Source organism: Canis lupus, chromosome 20 (genome assembly GCF_048164855.1).
Source record: "Canis lupus baileyi chromosome 20, mCanLup2.hap1, whole genome shotgun sequence".
Lineage (NCBI taxonomy): Eukaryota > Metazoa > Chordata > Mammalia > Carnivora > Canidae > Canis > Canis lupus.
Window position 1 is genome coordinate 48258781 of NC_132857.1, and position 21472 is coordinate 48280252.

At 33.5% G+C, this 21472-nt stretch overlaps 1 protein-coding gene across 1 annotated transcript in view; it reads right to left on the reverse strand.

Moving 5' to 3' along the window:
- Window positions 1–21472, reverse strand: part of LRP1B (LDL receptor related protein 1B) — a 1825680-nt gene that overhangs the window by 534575 nt on the left and 1269633 nt on the right. The window contains exons 30-31 of the mRNA XM_072789062.1: window positions 18764–18938; window positions 17844–17938 (exon numbers count right to left, since the gene is read on the reverse strand). Coding sequence (XP_072645163.1) covers window positions 17844–17938; window positions 18764–18938 — 270 coding nt within the window. The remainder of the gene's footprint in view (window positions 1–17843; window positions 17939–18763; window positions 18939–21472) is intronic.

Consider the following 21472-nt stretch of genomic DNA (forward strand, 5'->3'; position numbering starts at 1 on the left):
AAACTATTATCATTGATGAAATTTTTAATCCCCCCCTTTACTTTCAGTAAAATTTACTTTAGGCAGTTTTAGATTCAAGTTGGTGGTTTCAACTATTTTCAAGTAAATACAAAGGTAGAAGAATTTCAAAAAATCATCATGTCACTGAAGCATGGGATTAGTTGGGCTTATTTAGGGGCTGTCATGGGGCAATAAACCATCTAGTAAGGGAAACAAGCCAAAGGCATAAGATCATTATCCTTATGTCACAGTGTATCACTGTAGGTTAGCTTTATTGTATTTTACAGATGATTTCATATGTTATAGCAGTTTTCATGGTTTTCAAAGGTCTCAGAATATGTATATTTTGATTACCAAGGGTTCTTGGTATGCTTAATTACTGGCATGTTCAGTAGTCACAGTGTTCATGTTATAACAATAACTCTGTGGCTCCATGTTGGTCTTCTATGATCCACAACTGCTTGTGGAAAAGCATATGTGGACATATACTCAGGCATACAGTACACTAAATTATTTCTGGAATCTTCCTCAGAAAATGAATGAAGCAAACCACAAAAAAACAAAACAAAACAAAAACAAAAAACCCAAAACAAAAACCAAACAGCTAAGCAAACAAAAACCTTCCCTATTTAAAAAAAAAAAAAAAAAAAAAAGCAAACAAAACTAAAAATCAAGACAATTTTCCTTTTAAAAAAGGAAGGAAAGAGACACATGAAAGAATCATATGAGTCCCAGAGCATTGAGAAAGAGTTAAATATAGTCCAAATATTTCTAGCTACAGATAGTCTCAATCTAGAGAGTAGAATTGATTTATCAGACCACTTTTAATCAAGTAGAAATAATACAAGTCTATACAATATATCAGCTCTTTATTGATTTATTGCTATGTTTTACCAATAGAAGTCTGGAAGGTACAGAATAAACCTAATAAATAAAATTAGACATTTCAGGGATAAAGTATTCAGATTTTTTTATGACTACTGCGGGTGATTGGCTTTAAATACTTGAGAAAACAATCAAATAAAAACCATCATATTCATATTATTTGGTGTAATATTTTCAGGTTGAAAGTCATCCATCATTCAGTTTTTTATGAGATACAGTTTGGCTATTCTGTAAGTACTTTCTGAGTCACCTCCATGCATTTTTTTCTAGTAACAATTATGGTTTGACCACTTATTGTTCAGATGTGGTCTATTTTGCTTTCTGCTTAGTTGGCTATCTAAATCACCTAATTCTATCTTTAATCAACAATGAAGAATATCTTACTAGAGATTTATGGTACAAAATATATCCCAAGCATTTTACAGTCAAATTTTCATCAAAAATTGAATTAAATACATTTATGAAGAATTCCTTCTAAGCAGTTATCTATCCCTATGTATTCTAAATTTTATCTTTCAATCAAGCCAAACCAGCAGAGAGCTATCTGCATTTTTAGACCATTGGATTTTTGTTCTTCATTTAATCTGTTGCTCAATTGAGCTCTGGCATTTTGCCCTTTATTTAAATGAAGGATGCTATAAGAAGTAGCCATAGGAAAACCACTGTTACACTTCCCAGGATATAGTGTCTGAAATAACATATCCCATAGTGACCTCTTTATACAAGGACCCAAGGGAGAAATGTCTTTCAGGGCTCTGTGCCAAAAAAAGCTATAGTGGAACATATAAAATTGTAACTGATCATATTTCTCTCTTTGCTTTTGCTGCAAAGAACCTAAAAAGTCATATTTGTGATCCATCTGCAGAAATTATAAAGGAATTGCATTTACACCACTACCGGCTTCAATAGACTAATCTATTATTTTTCTTCACCTTAATTTTTAAAATCAATATTATTGTCTGGCTTTTCTTAAGGGATTAAATTCATCCAAGATTCCCCAGCCCCCTCCCCTTTTTTAAGGAAAGGGTGCATTAATACCAAATGTGCCCAACTCCAGATTAATACACATGTGCCCAAATGTGTCAGAACTTTCTCATCTACCTAACACTCTATGATTTCTAGACTCTACCATAGGCTGTGGAAAGCAGAATTTTACAGGGCTGGGAAGTTACTGTGTTGGGGTCAGAGTTCCCCAGAGTTTACTACTCAACATTTTCATGGACTTCAAGTGCCTCAAGAAAAGAAGTAGTGTAATAGTGAGCTTTTGATCTTCAATACCGAGTATAATGCCTAGAGAAGAGAAGAAAATTTATAAACACTTACTTAATTCCATTATGAAGATTGTAAGTTGTCTTCAACTAGTTCTGCCTACTAAAGTTGAATTATCACCACAACAGAATTTCTTAATACATTGCCTAAACCCAGATGCTCCGACAAAAGGGAAGAAGGGCAGTAATTCAATAGGTCTACTTGGTATGGCTTTGGATTATGCATCAATATTAGGATAGAATAGTTTAGGATTAATCATTTTAAGATTCACAGGAAAAAAATAATTAAGTTCCCATATTAAACTACATATTCATGTGATACATTCACCTAGCTACCTATGTGTAGCTTTGCTTCTGTTAAATGTATTAGTTTAACCTCTGAATATTCTTAGGATGTTTATTTCTGGGATTACAAAAGAATTAAAATATTATTTTAAGAGGTTTTTTTTTTTTTTTTTTTTTTTTTTTTTTTTTTTTTTTTTTTTTTGAGAGAGAGAGTCAGAGAGAGAGCATGAGCCAGGGAGAGGAAGGGGAAGAAGCAGACTCCCCACTGAGAAGGAAGCCCGATGTGGGGCTTGATTCTAGGACTTAAAGATTACGACTGGAGCTAAAGGTAGACACTTAACTGACTGAGCCACCCAGGTGCCTTGAACTGAAATTTGTTTAAAATCCTATTATGAATTCAAGAAACTGGTGATATATGTTTTAAATTCATAGATACATGAATGTTTAGAAGTATGTATTTTTAAGTGTTTAATGTAAATGTTTTCACAGCATAAGATTTTTTTTGTCATTCTCATACACTTAGTTCTTAATAACATTGAAGAAATAATTGGTGTCCACTTATTGGACTAATTTCTGAATCCGGTCTCTGTTGCACTATTTCAAAAGATGAATCATTAAGCAGTAAACTGATAGTGCTCTGATGCAGTTGAAACTACTCAGTGATTTTAGAATGCTAAATCAATAGCCATGAGAAAACAGAATATGAGTGTGTTTATAAAAGTGTCCTAAAACCTATGCAAAGAAATATGATTATGTTTACAATAAAAGGTCCTTAGAATTGGTGACAGTGACTGAGATTAAAACATCTTCAAAAGGACTATGGGATATTTCTGCAGTATATACCACTATTAATATAGAATCATTTTTATAAGACATATTTATTTTTAATACCATCTGGGTTTGGTATTCAAAAGAATAAACCTAGATTCAATAATATAACAGGTATATCAAAGGAAGAAAAGTCATCATTTAAATTGAAAAACCTTTATGAAAAGAAAAATCTACCTTTTCACTTATCTTTCCTATTATTGTAAATAGGCAGAGTTAATTCATATGCTTTCATTCTGATCCTGTTTATTTTAGGGCAAAAGTTTCCCTTAATGTATTGTGCTAACATTTTGCCTTAAATAGGCCAGTGTATTTTTTAATTGGGACAATATAATTTGCCAAAATTATGTAATTGCTCTCACCATAGAAATGCATTGATATAAGAAACTGCATACAATTTTTTTTAGAAAAAATGTAGTCTATATTTTCCATATATTACTAAATAAAATTAAATTCATTGAGTTTTGAATTTTGTCATAGTTCAGGGGCACCTGGGTAGCTCAGGAGGTTAAGCATCTGCCTTTGGCTCAGGTGCTGATCTCAAGATCCCAGTCTCAGGGTTCTGGGATCTAGCCCCACGTTGGGCTCTCTGCTCAGTGGGGAGTCTGCTTCTCCCTTTCTCTCTGTCCCCCACTGTGTGCTATCTCTCTCCCTCTCACTCAAATAAATAAGTAAAATCTTTTAAAAAAAGAAAATTTAGAAAGGACCAGGAAGCCCACTTTGTGTCTCATTTCTTTTTTAAATGACTCAAAATTAAATCAACATACTATACAATATGAGATTGAAACAGAAACGCATGGGGTGCCTTTGTAGTTCTCACAGTTAAGCATTTGCCTTCAGCTCAGGTCCTGATCCCAGGGTCCTGGGACAGAGCCCTGCATCAGGCTCCAGCTCAGTGGGGAGTCTGCTTCTTCCTCTCCCTCTGCTGCCCCCCCGCCTGTGCTCTATCAAATAAATAAATAAAATCTTTTAAAAATTTGTAAATGCAAATATGTAAAAAAAAAAGGAATTTTTAAAATTAAGGCTTTCTTAAGATGATAATTTCCTAATATTTTTCTGACACCAAATTTCATTTCAAATTTTTCATCCATGGCTATGCATTACAATTATCTGGAAAACTATTAAAAATACTGTTTCCTGGGCCTCATTCCCAGAAAGCCTAATTTAATTGGTTTGAGTCGGTCCCAGGAATCAGTATTTAAAAAAAACAAACAAACAACAACAACAAAAAAACCCCACAAACTCTTCAGGTGATTTTAGAATAAAAACAGTAAGAAATTCCTTTTAAAAACTGCATATTTTTATAAACCTTCAATTTGAGCATGTAATAAGTTTAATGAGGCTTTTTAAATATTGCTGGAAAATGTATCATAAAGAGATCTCTTTGGAGGCAGAGGAACGCTAAAGATATAGGTGGGGAAGAAGACATACTATGGATATTAAAACATAGATAATTAACACTAAAGCCTCTAGACATGTATGAAAAATAATATTGAAATCTTCTAAATATTCTCCTTATAGCATTATCTTCAGACAATAGAACACAATTCTTTCTGCATCTATGATTGTGATAGTTGTAAAAACTGACTATTGAAAATACAAAGTGAAGAAATATCATAAAATTGCATCCGCTACTATACCTGCAGAAGAATTATAATATTCTGGAGACTCCAAAGTGGAGATATTTTCAGAGTTCACCAGAAGAGGCATGATTTTTCGGGGAGGTAAAACTATTTCTGAAACATTGAATTTTTGGCTCCAAAGGAGCATGGTTGTTCCATGGCAAAGAAGGGGCTAACTGCCTATTCACTATCAGGCTATCTCAAAAAATAAGATTGCTTAGATTTTGTAAGTGCAGGAATAAATATGCTGAAGAAACCTGAGAACTCTTAGTGCTTCATTCCTGCTTCTCTCTGAGGTAAATATAAATATAAGGTACAGTCTTATATTTAGTTAGCTTGCCTATTCATCTTCGGGTTCATCTACCAAAGGCTAGTCAGCCTTCACCTTGCTACACCCTCACTTCACCATCCTGAAATTGTTAATAATAATATAATAGTGTCTAGCACATAGAATGCACTCAATAAATGCTCGCTATTTTTTAGTATTACAAGTTTTTGTATTTCCCTTTCAAACTAAAATCCTATTCTAAAATTTGCAACCATCTCTTTGGTAATCCCCACAACTGATAGTTTGGAGATAACTTAATGTGAGGTATATTCAGATTGTGCACTCCATTAGTAATTACAGTATCTCTCAATTATGCAGGTACATCAAAATGAGAACCTTTTATTCTGTGAAGCTCCAGAAAAGACATGCTTCAATCTGGGAGAAAATATTTGCAATCTGCTTATTAGACAATAGAGCCCAACTCCTTCTGCTTCTGGGATTGTGATAATTGTAGGAAGTGGCTACTAAAAACACACAACAAATGAACAAAAGACTAGTATCAACAAAATTACACTCAAAACTCAACAATGAAAAGAAATCCAATTAAAAAACTGGGCAAGAGAAATGAACAGATATCTCAGAGAAGGAGACATACAAATGATAATTAAGCACATGAAAACTGATGTTCAATATAAAAAAAAATGCAAGTTAAAATGACAATGACATCACTATATACCTGTAAGAATGCTTAAAATTAAAACTGTGACAACACTGAATGCTGAAAAGGATGCAGAGAATACCTGGATCACTAATACATTGCTAGTGGGAATAAAAATTAGTACAGTCCCTCTGGAAAACAGCTGGGCAGTTTCTTATAAAACTAAGCATACTATTCCCATAGGACCCAGCAACTACACTCCTGGGAATTTATTCCAGAGAAATAAAAATTTATGTTCACACAAAAACTTGTACACGAATGTTTATAGCAGCTTTATTTGTAGTAGTCAAAAATTAGAATCATCTCATCTCCTTCAACCTGAGAATGCTTAAGTAACATGGCTCAGCAATAAAAAGAAGAAAAGTATTGATATATTCAATTTCAATGACTCTCTGAGGATATAAGCTGAGTGGAAAACAGCCATCCATAAGGTTACAAACTGTATAGTTGCATTTGTATAACATTTTAAAAACACAAAATGTTAGAAATGGAAGACAGATGGTGTGGGGAGGAAGGGGAAAGGAAGTGGTAGGCAGGAGACAGGAGGTCTGGTCATAAAAGAGCAGTGTGAAGGACCACCGTGGTGTTAGAATTATTCAGGATCTTGCCCTATTATTTTATTCCTTTGTTTTTCCACTATCCATAGAACATCATTCATTTTATACAGTATCTTAACTGTGGTATTGGATATAGGCACCTATGCATCTGATAAATTTAGATCTTAAAATTAAAGACAAAAAAATAGTAAAACATGAAATCTAAATAATATTAATGGATTGCATGAAGGTCAGTCTCCGGATTGTAATATTTGATGTCGCTTTACATAATGTTCCAGTGGGAGAAAATTAGATAAAGTATACATGGAACTACTCTGTCTCATTTTTTATAACTTCATGTGAATCTAAGATTATCTCAATAAAATTTTTAATTAAAAAAAAGCATATTATTCAAGAACAAGTTGAGTATGTAAGGGATCAGAATATGCCACTCCAAAATATGCCACTTTGAGTTAAGAATTATTGTGATTTGAAGACAAGTGAGAAATAGCACACAAAAAATAAAAGCTCTTTGCCCTACTTTTTTGCTAAAAGCAGTCCTAGCCTCTTAATTAGTAGAGACCAGTCTAGACTGTTAGGAACCCAGGTACCAAGAGGAATCTGCATGATAAATCAACTTTTATCTTCCAATAGTTGCCCTCAGATATTTGCCTCCTCATAGTTTCCTCCCTTGCAAGTCTAAAACCCTTTTCCTTTGCTTTGTCATCTTTCTACAAATTTGCTGTTCTTTGTTAAGATGAGCCCAACTTCTAACCACTCCTTTGGGTTACTGAGATCACTGAGTTTCCCTGCACACATGTGTGTCAGTCTTGTTAATAAACTGTTTTTCTCTGGGTAGTTTGTCATTTGTCAATCTAATTTCCAGGTCCCTTGCCAGAGAAAAGTAAGAAAAAAAGTTTTTTTGTTGTTGTTTTTTTATTCCCTTCACTGCAAGTGTCTATACTATTATTATCTCAACCTGATCTAAATTTCTTTCTTGAAATCTTCCCTCTCCATTCACTCTGCATTAAGAAGTCACTGACAACAAATAGAGTTGCAGAACTAATTAGTTCTTTGTTGCTTATCTCATAGAGCTAAGATTCAGCATCTCCCCCATCCTCCCTCACATTAATCATTTTATCTCAGACAATTTATCCTATATTTCAAGCTCTTGACGATTGGCAAAAATTATGTGCTTGTAAAATAACACATGCAAAAGTAGAAGCAAGATCAGACTTGGTGTCAGGCTATTCCTGAGGAGTGTTCTGTTCTAAAAGATCATTTTAAAAGGTTTAATGCCTATAGTTTTATAATTCCCCAAAACTATAGTTTATAGCCTGATAGGTAAGATAAGACAAAATATTTTTAAAAGCACTGGATTGGGTCATTTGAATATTTTAAAATTACAGTTCCTGTCAATATCATCCTAAACATCCCCTTGTGTTAGATTTTTTCTCTAGGGACACAAGAAAATTCAGAGTTTTTAAAACACATCATAGGGACAGCCCAGGTGGCTCAGTGGTTTAGCACTGCCTTCAGCCCAGGGAGTGATCCTGGGGACCTGGGATCGAGTCCCACATCGGGCTCCCTGAGTAAAGCCCGCTTCTCCCTCTGCCTGTGTCTCTGCCTTTCTCTCTCTGTGTCTCTCATGAATAAATAAATAAAATCTTTAAAAAAATAAAATAAAAATAAAACATATCACGTTTTTGCTTTTCATGCTTAGTTTTCCTTTCTATTAAGAATAAGATAAGCCCCTTCTCTTCTGTCCCTGTCTTAAAAACAAAAACATATTTTTCCTTCAAGATCCAACTGAAATTTCAAATATTACCAGTTTGGGTCCTACACTTTTCTCTATTTTTCTTGCTCACACAAAATCAGTTGTCTCCTCTATTTTCAGAGTCTACTTATATTACCTTATGGCATCTGGAAATAGTACTCGTGAATGACATTGCATCAAATGATTTGTAATTATTTCTGTCGTTTTTCTTCACTCAACTATGCCTTTCTTGATAATGTATCCCGGGTTTTATTTTCAGGGTCTGGCACCTACTATACACTTCGTAACCTTTTTTAAATAACTTTTTTCTTTTTTCTTTTTTTTTTTTTAAGATTGATGACATTTGAAAGAATGAGTAAACAAATGATCAGAGTAATGTATATTAATGTATAATTTTAGTATCCGTTTGTTAATTCCTCTGGCCTTTTTTATAAACTCTTCTTAACATTTCTTTTGAGGTGCATGACCTTATACGTTGATTATGTTTCATACATAAGTGACTATGTTGAGTAGTTTAGTGTATTTAAAGAATATAGCTACATATAGCAAGTGGGAAAATACATACAGAAGTTTGTTTTAACCTTATTTTTAAAAAGTGAGGTCCCTTGAATTCTTTTGATGTGATTAAAAAGTGCTTATGAATGTTATCCAAGAGTAGATTTCAAAATTCACATTATTCAACAACGGGTTGGAATGATTAAATAATAATTTTTTAAAAAAATTTGGTAGGTTTCAAAAAGGTGTACTTAAACGAATGACTTTTGGTTGGGATTACATTGAAAATGAAGGGAGAATATCAAGAAAGTATATAGTACAGTAGATTCTTAAGAATAAGCCATGGAGGATAATGCTGATTGACAAGCCAAGTTGCCTTCTATGAGGCTTAAGGGATAAATTCATAATATGTAAACATTTTAAACATGGAAATGGCTTTAAGTAGTAAATTAAAATCCTCTGTTATGCAAACTGCTCTAAGCACTTAGTTATCCTAGACTGAGAAATAAATCTTAATTGAGAATATTTAGTTCAACAATGGATAACAGGAATGTTGATTTGTATTTAACAGAAACAAACTTATTCAGCCCAAACTGCCTGAAGGCTCCAATTACTTGGTCTTCAGTGATACACAGTCCTAAAATGCCAACTTGGGTGTTTGATAAGATTATGATGCACGTCTATTTCAAGTATGTCACACATATGGATTTAACAACAAACAAGCAAGGGAAATCCAGTGAATTACAACATAAAAACAATTTCAAAAATTAGAAAGCCTAGTATATCAGTGACACTGCAGTTTAAAAGTAGAATTTAAAGATTCAGAAATAATTAATAGCGAGGCACAACTGGCACAGAGGTGAAATTGCTTCTTGTGTTCCCTGGCTGCTTAGAAAAGCTGACTGCTGTGTCCTAATTGGGCCCACATTTTTCAGGAGTACTGAAGTTCTGAAATTTTTTCCCTTCCTTTCCATGCTTGAAAGAGTACCAGTTTCATTCCCTGATCTTAGCTTGAGGTCAGGTAATTACTATATGAGATCAGCCTCTCTGAGCATAGCATAATGGTTAAGATTTAATATGGCTTTGGAAGCAGATAAACTTGGATTTGAATCCCCCTCTACTATCCATCACAGGCAACTAACTTCTTTCAACAAGCCTCACTTTCTGTATCTGCAAAAGAAGGATAAGAGACCCTTCCAGAAATGATGAGTGTGAGATGCTTAATGCAAAGCATTTCACAAGCGCTTGACATGTTTTAAGTGCTTAAAAAGTAGTCAGTATAATTATGTTATTTTTGTTGCCAAAGTGATGATGATTCTACTGTATCACTCAGCCTAGGCTAAGTACAAGCAAACACAAAGGTGTGGCTTCATGAGGAGAATACAGGTTCTGTAAAGGGTAATAGATAATGATTGTTTTGAGTTGATACCTTCCAGCCTCACCAAGTAGAATATTGTGTTTTCTCCTTTCATTCTGGGAAAAATAATTTATAATCTGATAATCAATATGCCTGAGGAGAGAAGCAACTGAACAGTAGCTCCTCCTTTTCTAATCACCTAATTTTCTTCATGGAAATGGTTTAGAGAATGCAGTAGGTAGGAGTTTAAGCCAGAGATTGCCCAGACAGACTCATCATGAAAAAATAATTACAATAATTTCCTGCAGTGCAAAATATCAGTGCAGTTCGATAAGTAAATAACAAAGTAATCAATATTCCTATGTATATTATTTCATGGGTATGACGACCACGTACACCAAGAAAAATAGGCTTGTATGTATTTTTTACACACATTCATATGTTCACTCACAGTACTAAAAAATTCCACTTTAGAATTCATCTTAGGGAATAGTTCTAAGAGAATCTTATAAAGTGGGATTACAATGCCATCAATTCCTGGGAGTATTTCAAAGATTCTTCTATATGAAATGTTTCCTTATGAGACTTAACTTTGATGCTAAAAGAGGACTTTGGATGTCTCCCTTTGACCTTAAACTTTCTAGTTGGTATTTTCTTTCCAGTTTGGCTTTTGGCACAGGTGGAAGATAATGAGGGCAAAGCATTCCCTGATGTGAACCAAAACTACCCCCTTAAGCAATAAGGACTTCTCTGAACCAGCAAGGCTCTTCCTGAGATTGACTCCAAGATGATGATCCTTTTGACTTTCACTGCCTACCTGTACGTACCCATGCACCTTTGCCCCATATTTTGCTTTTTTAAAACCTGGAAGTATTTTCATCATTCTGGGGGCAGTCTTTGAGACATGAGTCCATTGTCTTCCCAGTGCTGTTGGCCTCACTGAAATACATTTATTTCACCATCACTCCTTTCTCTGCCTTTGGATTTTGTCATTGGTGAGTGACTAAATCCAGTCTGTTTGGGTCCCCCAGAGCGGAGGGCTCTTGCGCTTCTATGTGTCAGCTACAATGCTACACTAATAGCAGTTCAAATTTGCATATAAAACAAACAAACAAAAATTTGCCCACTTATTTGCACCATGGCCCTAAACTATCCAGAGGAAAGAAAAAAATAAGTAAACAATAGAAAAAATAATAATTGTTTAAAAAAGAAAACAATAATCTGAAATGCTTCAGATTTTGTGTAAAGCAGTAAACAATATGTTATTGAATATATTTTAAGAAAACGGTTCAGGCACACAGTGAAAACACTAATTAAAAAACAGTTATTGTGCAACATTATTTTTAATCTATTTTAATCAGTGCCTATAATACTCTTGAAACCTGTATCATCTTACCTGGCCTCCATCTTACCCAAATAAAGAAGCTGAAGTGACTGAATATAGACAAGACTTTTTCTGCTATAGACCAATTCACAATGATATTTTTATAGTTAATTTACAGATAACAGTCTCTTTGGCCTATTGGAATAGATCAAAAATTACAATAATATGATCAGAATGAAGAAGGCATCACTGTACAAAGAATTTAGTTTTATTTTTACAGCTAGTACTAAGAGGACCTGTTGGTAAGTAGATTTTTGTCCTATTCTTTAATTTTATGAGAAATCTCTGAGGTGCTAAGGAGATCCAAACTGCCACAGAATTAGGAGAGGGAGGAGAAAGAGCAAGAGAAGCTTGTGGAAAAGCAAATTTGGAAACCAAGTATCTCCAGTGTTTCCTCTCTAGCTAGTTGTGTTTTATTTATAGGCAGTTTTGTTGACATAATTCTTATACTCCATGCTTTGAGAAAATTATGAGTATTCCTACTCATCAGATAATTGAAGGGAATGCAACATAGACATTACTCAGATCAGTTAATATACACTTTCACAAAGTAATCTTAGTCAGCTATGATATATAAATAAATCTTGGACCCATTCAATCATGGAAGAGCCTGTTGTTATTGGATAGGAAACAGTGGTCACTTCATTCAGCAAATATTTGTTGAAGATCTACTTCCATGTCAGCATTGAGCTACAAGTTAGGACACATGGTAAATAAAACAGCTATGGCTCTAACTTTGTAGTTTCCTTTCTAGTTGGTAAACAAGTTATTCAAATATTCAACAAACAAACAGAAATCTAAAATAATGACAAGAGCTAAAAGGTGAAATGGTGCTAAGGGTGTCTTTTAAGAGACTTCGGCCTTGTCAAGAGAGGTCAGGAAAGCTTTGAAGAAATCATATTTGAGTTGAAATCTGGCAGACAGCAGACAGACAGACACTTGAGATGGGAGGCATTTCTGGGCAAAGGAATATCTTGTTAAAATATACTGTTAGAGGAAAGAGTCTGGCAAATTGAGAGAAGCATAAAAGGAAAATATGGCTGAAGTGGATAACACTCAGGCATACTGCAATTCCTTTTAGACAGCAAATGCCATGAAGAAAGGTCTATTATCTCCTCCTTTTGTATTATTTCCCAGTAATTGGCACTCTGTAGGAACACATTTTTTTTCCCTTTTCTTCAAGAGGCCCACATACATACACCAACACAAGAACCCTTACCACATGTTCCTGACTCCTTCTCCTTCCTACATCATTGCTACAAAGCAAGTATTTCATAAAAAGCCATCTTTGCATCATCCACAGTGCATAGCATATGTTAACATTAACCACTTAATACATAAAATTGGATTTAAGAATAGTTATTTAGAGATGTTTGTTTTTCTTTCTTTTCCTTTTTTTTTAATTTATATATGTCTACTGAAACATTATGAAGCTTTTTTTTTTTTTTTCCTTCTAGGTTAAAAAGGACATGTTATCATACTTTATAATAATCTATACCAAACATGCTAAATTCAATATAATAAAGTCATTACCTAGCCTCCATTAAGAAAGCATTGCTAATTAATGTCAGCTAAGTTTTGTCTACTTTCCATTTCTGCTTAATAGAGCTTTTACTAGATTTTATGTAAATATTTATAGAAATCTATGTTTGTATCAACATACACAATTGCTGTATCTGTGGGCATACAGATCAGTGGATAAAATACAGGAAAGTTTGTGTTTAAAACTTGTGATGCTAGTTTAATGTGTCAATCTGTCTAGGCTATCATTCCCAGTTGTTCAATTAAACACTACTCTAGACTTTGCTGTGAAGGTATTTTGTAGAGGTGGTTACTTTTGCAGCCAGTTGACTTTAAGTTAAGGTATTATAGTACAAAGTCTAGGTGGGTTTGATCCAATTAGGTGAAAAGCCTTAAGACTAGAACTAAGATTTCTATAAGGAAGAGGAAATTGTAACCAAAGTCTAAGTTTAAGCTGCTGCCTAAGACTTTCCATCCTGCTCAAGGATTTCAGATTTGCCAGCTTCACAATCTCATCCAACAAATCCTTGTAATAAATCTTTTTGTATATCTATATTTATATAACTACATCTATCTATCTATCTATCTATCTATCTATCTATCTATCTATCCACATACATTATTGGTTGTGTTTCACTCATGAAACCCTGACAGATACACAACTGTCTCCCATCTCCTATTGTACATCATTTTTCAGAGTCAGCAGTGAAGAATACATTAGTGTACACAATTCTTCACAAAGGATGTTTTTACTATATTTTAAATGAGTAAAAAAGAAACGCCAAAAAGAACCTATTATGCAAAGGCTTAATTTTATAGATGAGAAAATCCAAAACACATCTTATTATCTACACTACCGTGGCTTTAACAACCCCTGTCTTTAATGGTATAATTTACTATGTTAAGAAACCTTTGTCCTGTAAGTTAAGAGTTGAAGACAATTTTACTGCAAATTTCAGGAACTTCCTGGATACCTATCAACTTTCCAGTGAAAAAAAGCAACAAATGACACTTTATACATCAATACTCTTTGACTCACCTTCCCTCAAAATCTTTCTGTATCTACCAGTCCAAAATTATATAATAATCTTTACCCAATAATCCTAACCAAGCATCCAACTGAAACACCTGTCCTATACCAGACTTCAAAATCTTAATCACTATTTCAATGTTGCTTTTCCCTGAGACACTGCTAAAACATTGATGACTTAATATTCTCCCTCAGTGTGGGAAGTACGAAACTCAGCTTTGACTAAGCAATAGGTTGTTTTAGGGATATTCTGAAGAGCCAGCTTTATCACAGAGAAGAGATGAGTAAACACTCATATATTTGCTACTAAGACTGAATCGTATTATTTTACTATATTTAATTTGAATCTTTTTATGAAATATGAAATAAATGTTACTAATACAGTAAAGTCCCTTTTGATAAAGATGAAAGGAGAGCATTATTGCTCCTTCCCAAAGTGAACACCTGTCATAAAATTGGTGTGCATATTTCCAGCTTACCAATTTCTACCATTTTATAAATATATTCATCCAGGAGCAATACATATTAATGTTTTATGTTTCATTTTGAACTTACTTAAGTGGTACCATTCTGCTAATTACTTTTTTCACTCAATGTTTCTGAGATCTATTTATGTCTTTTTGTATACATATATACATAAACATAGCTGTATTTATATACAGGATTTCAGCATGTAAACATGCTGTATTTATTATACTCATTCCTCTTTTGATGAAAATTTAGGTTCTTTCAATGATGCATTGAATATCCTTGTTACTTGTGTCAATGATATATTCTTTAGAGTATATAAGTGTAGAGTTGCTGGACATAAGATATTGCATATGTACCTTTAAATCTAAACATAGTTCCAAAGGTAGACACCATTATCTCTAGCTTATGGATAATAAAACCAAGCCTTTGAAAAGGAAAGAAGAATGTTTAAAGTCACACAGTTAAGCATCAAAGCAGAGATTCAAATCCCTATTTGTTTGGACTAAAACTTTTTCCCCAACCATATTGTCCTCACACAACAAAGGAAATGTTTCATGTCAATATGAAAATCACTAAGTTGTCCTTAGTTTCCAACTTCCTGAAGTTCATTCTTCCTCTTGTGCTCTACATCTTGAATAATTGAACTCACTTAATTTGGAATGGGGAGTTAAAGATGGCAACTGTTAGCAGATGTGTTAATGACTTACCAACACAGAAATATCACTCATTTAGGGAAGCAAGGGAAAACAGGCAGGAGATTACTTCAGCTGCTGACTTGCTTCCTATGTACATCAAAAATAAAGATATCTGTGGGCAGAAGTGCAGTAGGATACCTTGGGGTGAGGATTTGCCACAGAACATCCAGATATCCAAACACATAAAAAGGGAAAGTGCTTTGTTACATTTATGTATGGACAACACAGTCTCTCATTCAGCATTGCAGGAACCATCAGTCTTAGCACCTGGCTAACATGATTAGTTAGCTAAAGTAGAAAGTTAGAGTAGGAACTTGCAAGTAACGTCTATTTGTAAAGAACTACAAGAAGAAGATGAGGGCCCAGTTGTCTGTTTGCTCGAGGGCCTATGTTGGAAAGATATGAGAGTAGAATCCAACTACTTCAAACTTGTTTACCTCTTAGCATTAGTAGCAAAATAATATAGAGGTTAAATCCTCACATTTGCATAATAATTTGTTCATCTCAGAGGCTCACTTGGTACATATATTCCCTCTGCAGGATTTCTACGGATTCTATTGTATGTTTATTCTTCATTGAACACCATTTATACTTCCAATACTGCAGACAATCAAATCATTCATATTCCAGTCTATTGGACCCAATATACATTGTATTATTACTCCTGACAGATTCTATTATTAAAGGCCAGATGTTCCCTTAATACATTTTCCTCATTTGATCCTCATGGGAACTTTATAAAATAGACATTTTGTCTTGATTTTACAGATGAGGAAAGCAAGTACTACCCAAGCTAACACTAATTTGCTGAAGGTCACTGAGGTAAATTTACTTAATGGAATCTAAAATGATTTAGGTTCTTGTGTCCCTTAAGGGAAAGGGCAGTGTCAAATTTTTATCAACAAGCCCAGTACAAAATCTGATACTCAATAAAAATCTGTTTATTGAATGAATGAATGACTTGCAAGCCATATTCAATGATGCTGATTTAAGGCATAGTTTGCAATGAGGTTCTGGGTTACTTTGGTTAAAGTGGTGTATCTTCCACAAATTAAAATTAAAAAGTACCATTTTGAATTTATTTTAGAGTAGTTTTCAAATATAACAATAACTGAAATGGTATAGACATCTAATATTTGTTATTAAATATTGAATCCTCATGCATATACAATTAAAAATATCACTTAGTGCATAACACTCGAGGGTCAACCACAAAGTATAAACAGTAACATTCTTTTTCTTATAAATGTTCTTTGCATAAGCTGTTAGATATTTTTTTTAAATTTATTTTGAGTAGGGGAATGGATATTTAGTATTAAAGAAGATAAGGTTTTCTCATTATAGAAACAAGCATATAAATTAACACTTTGGTGTAACCTGTGGCTACCACATTACAGTGTAAGGACTTTATTTGCTCATACTATTTTCATCATACTCACTTTTCCATATTAAATATTCTCAACAATTCTAGATAAGCACCAACTGAATTGCTTGAGTCCAAATTAAGTCTTTTGTATGGGTCCTAATCTTGTAAAGGCCCTTGTTTCTTTTGTCCTATCATTTTCAACACAGAAGTACTAGCATTTCAATTTGCTTTTAATTTCTAACACTACCTTGAATTCCAATTGTGTATCAAATCTTAGAACAGCCAGTCCAAAGAAAAGAGCTGTTAATATCATTTTCTATCAGAGGTTTATTCTATAGACTACATGGAAAGAATTATTATTGTAAATCTTGGTGATACTACACCTTTACTGAATCATAACTAGTAAAAATGAACAACCTCACCTAAGGATACTACCACATTGCTAAAACTAAGACCAATTGTTAAAAAGCTTTATGGTGAATTGATTTCATCCCCAGAATTTAAAAATATACTATGTTCATTTCAAAGCAAAATAATGTTTTTCTTCTGTATATTTCATCATTTGCATTTAGTATGATATCAAAATCTAAGTTCATTATTAGATTTTTTTTAAAAAGATACTTGAGATTACAAACAGGCAATGCAATAATTCTTGCCTCTTAAGGAAATAGATGAAAATATGAAGAAAGAGTGATTAGGATTTGAAAATATATATGTAGATAATGTAAAGATATCTGTGTAAATATATACATATTACCTTCTAAAAGAATCTTTGTAGTTAAAATTTTAAAAGATGTTTTACGAATATACATCAGAGCTTTCTTTCAGCACCATAGGGTGTTACCTAATGATTTATAATGGTTAACAAAGGTAGAATAACAAACCAAACAAACCTACTGCATAGTGAATAGAACTCCTGAAAACTAAATACTGAATATTTAAATCATTATAATTATTAATAATGACACAACAATGATAATCAGGGGAAGCCATAGTACATTATATTCCCACTATAGCAATGTATCAGATATTCACCACTGAGAGTAAGAGATTCATAAATTATGTCAAGTTTTAAGTGACTTCAGTACTAAAGATATTATGAAAGTACTCATATCAAAAGAACTTATCTTCTTACCCACAAAAAGAATGTTTTCTCCTTACCCAACACAGACTCAATGGATTCAATGAGATTGATAAATTCCTGATTGAATGTATATTACTAATCTGTAATATTTTCTTTCAGTGTCTAGATCAAATATACATTGTAGGAGTACAGATCTGTCATATTAAAAACTGCAGTGATTATTGAAAACAACAACAACAAACCAACAACTTACCAACTGGTTCCTTTTGATTCTGAAAGAGAATCTTGCTATTACTGCCATCCATGTTTGCCATGTTAATTGTGTTTCCATCTGTCCAGTAGAGTTTCCTTAATTTAAGAGATATGGATTTAAAATATTAGATATAGACCTACTTGTTAACTAGACACATACGCTGAGGAATAAAGTTAATGTCAAAGTAAATTCTTGGTGTAGGATTAATTCTTTTTTTATGAAGGGGCCAAATTGGTGAGCCATTTGGATGGTAATGTGCATGTCTGCCTGGGAAGAAAGCACCCCTCTTGCTTTTTCCTGTCATTAAAGGACAATCACCTCACTTCCATTTTCCTCCAACATATACAACTGAAATATTTACCTATGACTACAGTAAATTATTTCCATGAAGTAACTTATCAAGCTTGAATCCTCTCGGTTTAGAGAAACCAGATACCAAAGAAGAAAACAAAATCTATTCAGCTGTTCCCCTTGAAAGCACTGGAGAGAAAGTATTTAAATCCCACCTAGGCTCTCTACCCGGATACATGATGATTAGCTAGAAGATGGGAGAATCTGATTTACTGATTTACAGTGACAATAACATCAGCACACAGTAAGTAAGCTATTAGCAACTGGTGTTTGAAATGAAATTGGTGACTTTTCCTTTCATCTGCTTTTTCTATTCTTCTTTATTCTGAACTGTTATTCCTCAAAAACATAAACAAAATCTTACAAAAATGTATAAAAGTCTGGTTTTATGCAGATAAAAGAAATCTCTAACCAGGGATCTCTTTTACAATTTCCAAATTCTTTTTTTTTTTTTTAACTGTATAGCTGATATGTCAATCCCTCTGAATTAAACAAAGTTTTTATATAAAATTGGGGCCAAAATGTGTGAAATTTTTGAAAAACCTTACAAAAAAATAATCATACTTTACCCCCTGACTGGGTGAGCTGCAAGACACTGTGGCTTATCGATTCCGTGGATAATTGAGGTTTTCAAAGAGCCATCTAGTCGTGCCACATTAATTTGTGTTTCATCAAATTCGGAGCTAACCCAATATAAATTACGTGAGACCCAATCCACTGCTAGTCCTCTGATACTCTGAATATCTGTAAAACAGGAAAGAGAAAATTAAAAGTGAATGAAGTTTCTCATCCTTTTTGACTTTCCAAGTAAGTTATTTTCTGTTTCAGGGAAAATTTAATTTACACTTTAATTTGTTAGCTAAAATTGTACAAGATTGTAATCTCATTCCCTTATCAGCCCTTCTTAAGACATGAATAATCATTAATGTTTTACTGCTGAGCCATTTGAAAACCTGAAGCAACAATTAGCATTGAAATTACACTAACATTCAATGATTCACTAGTAAACACTTAGGAGCAGACTCAGGAAGCCCTCTTATGGGCCAAGGTGACCAAAATTCAAATTAGAGTAATAGCCTCTCCAGTTGGTAGCACATCTTTCTAGTTAGGAAAAAGTACTTGTGGGCCGTCAACAAATGGGCTATTTTGTGTTTTAAAGTGCCAATTTGTTCCTGAAATGAAATAAAACAATTCAACTTTCCTAAAAAAAAAAAAAAAAAATCACGAGTTGAACATCTTTCAAAATAGATAATTAACAGAAATTGACTGAGATACGAGCAAAGAAACAAAATCCTTTTAATATTCCTCCAACGTGAATTCTACAGAAATTACTGAAATCTAATTAAGTTTCGATTCATTACAGCCAATATGAATATTTAGGTTGTTATTCCTTGATTATTTAATTAGGCACCTTTTTAAAAATGATAGAATTTAGGCTTAAATGCAATTGTATGCTTTAATTAAAGAAACAAATGAAAATCAAGTATTTAAAATGATGGATTCCATAAAATCTTTTTAATATATTTACTAGAAAGTCTTTTTAACACATTAACCTATAAAGTAGGCCAGCTTAGTCCCCCATCTGTGGCTCTTGAATAGTTTAATTTGGTTTTGTCTTTATTTCACAAAGTTTTGTTACTGGTAAATATACTGAAACTGTAGGGCTCTTTAGGCCAGTGTTACTCAAATTTATAAGACACTCAGAGATTGTTAAAAGGAAGACTGATTCAGTTGGTCTGAGGAGAGGGCCTAACATTCTGCAAGTCTAACCAGCTCCCAGGCACTGCTTCAAAGCAGTGGTTCCAATCCACATGCATCAGAGCAGCTGTTGCTTAGCTTTTCAAACTATGTCTTCCATTTTTATCATTTTTAAAAGATGCCATGAGGTTAGATTTTCATATGAAAAGTGAAACCACCAGATTTGTGAAATTTGCTAATTATTTCAAAATTTAAAAGACCAAAATAAGACATGGAGACTTTGTCAACCCAGTTCTAGGTTGGTCATAACAGTAGTCTGGGCATGGTAGGATCTGCCCCATGCTTATGTCCTCCACTCTTGACAGAGCCTATTCTCTGCTCAAAAATCCTCCTACTATTTCTAAACAACATTTAGTCACAGCCCCCTGAGGAGATATTCTCCATATTTCAATTCTCCTCTAATCAACAATCTCTCCTCTGCAACTTATCTGTCATCATTAATTTACTGATAAGTTGGTGAATCTGGAATATGAGCTTTATTTCTCAACCTAACACTTGAAATTTCTTTTTATTTTCAGTTATCCTCACCAGATCCCTCTTTTTCAGAAAAAGTAATACAACACCTCTGTAAAGCTAAATCTGCCATGTCTGATACTTATTTATTTGCCTCACCGAGGATATTTATTCCTTCCTCTCCTTCCCCCTCTGGACGTAATTGGTTGCTGTGAGACAATCTTGCATTTATAATGAGAAGATTTGGCTTTATGTTCTAGGTTGGGTGTCTATTTTTTTTTTCTTTAATCAAGTCACTTAAATTTCAACCTCCATTCTTATTAAGAAAATGAGGCTGATTACAGATAATACACAGGATTGCTGTGAGTATCACATTAGATGATGTTTATTTAAGCAGTTTAATGCAGGGTTGAGAGGTATTTTGCCAATCCAGACTTAGTACTTTCTGTATTTTTACCCTGGGTTGCTAGGTATTGGCAAAAATAACAATATGTTTTCATTTTCTCTAAAATATATGTTACTCAAAGGTTTTGTTTTTTTGTTTTTGGCTCTTTCCGCTGCTCAAAATTTATTTCTGATTGACTCCTAATCACATGGTTTAGAGAATACGTTGCACTCCTAAATTGGAAAGCACAGCCAAATGTAAGCTATTAATACCTATTTAGTCCTTGTCAATTCTCTGGTTCATGCTCTTTCAAATCTATTTCTGTCTTTAATATTGCAATAGAATCCAGTCTTTTTCCTCATGCAACCAAATGATTTAGTTGCTGCCAAGTTATTTTTCTGACTGGAGAGCTCTGCATCATGACCTTTGTTTGTCCCAAAGATATTCAACAACTTCCAACCACTCAGAAAGTGATGTCTAAATTCCTTACCCTGGCTTTCTATATAATCTGAATAGAACTATGCTTCCAATTTTATTTTTCACTATTTTTAACCAATTACCTCATCAGTCATACTGATGTTTTCAGATTTCCAGACTTGTCCTGACCTTTCTAACCAATAGGGAATTACCTGTACCTCATACCTTATCACATCTCCACTTACGTGAATCTCATACAAAAATA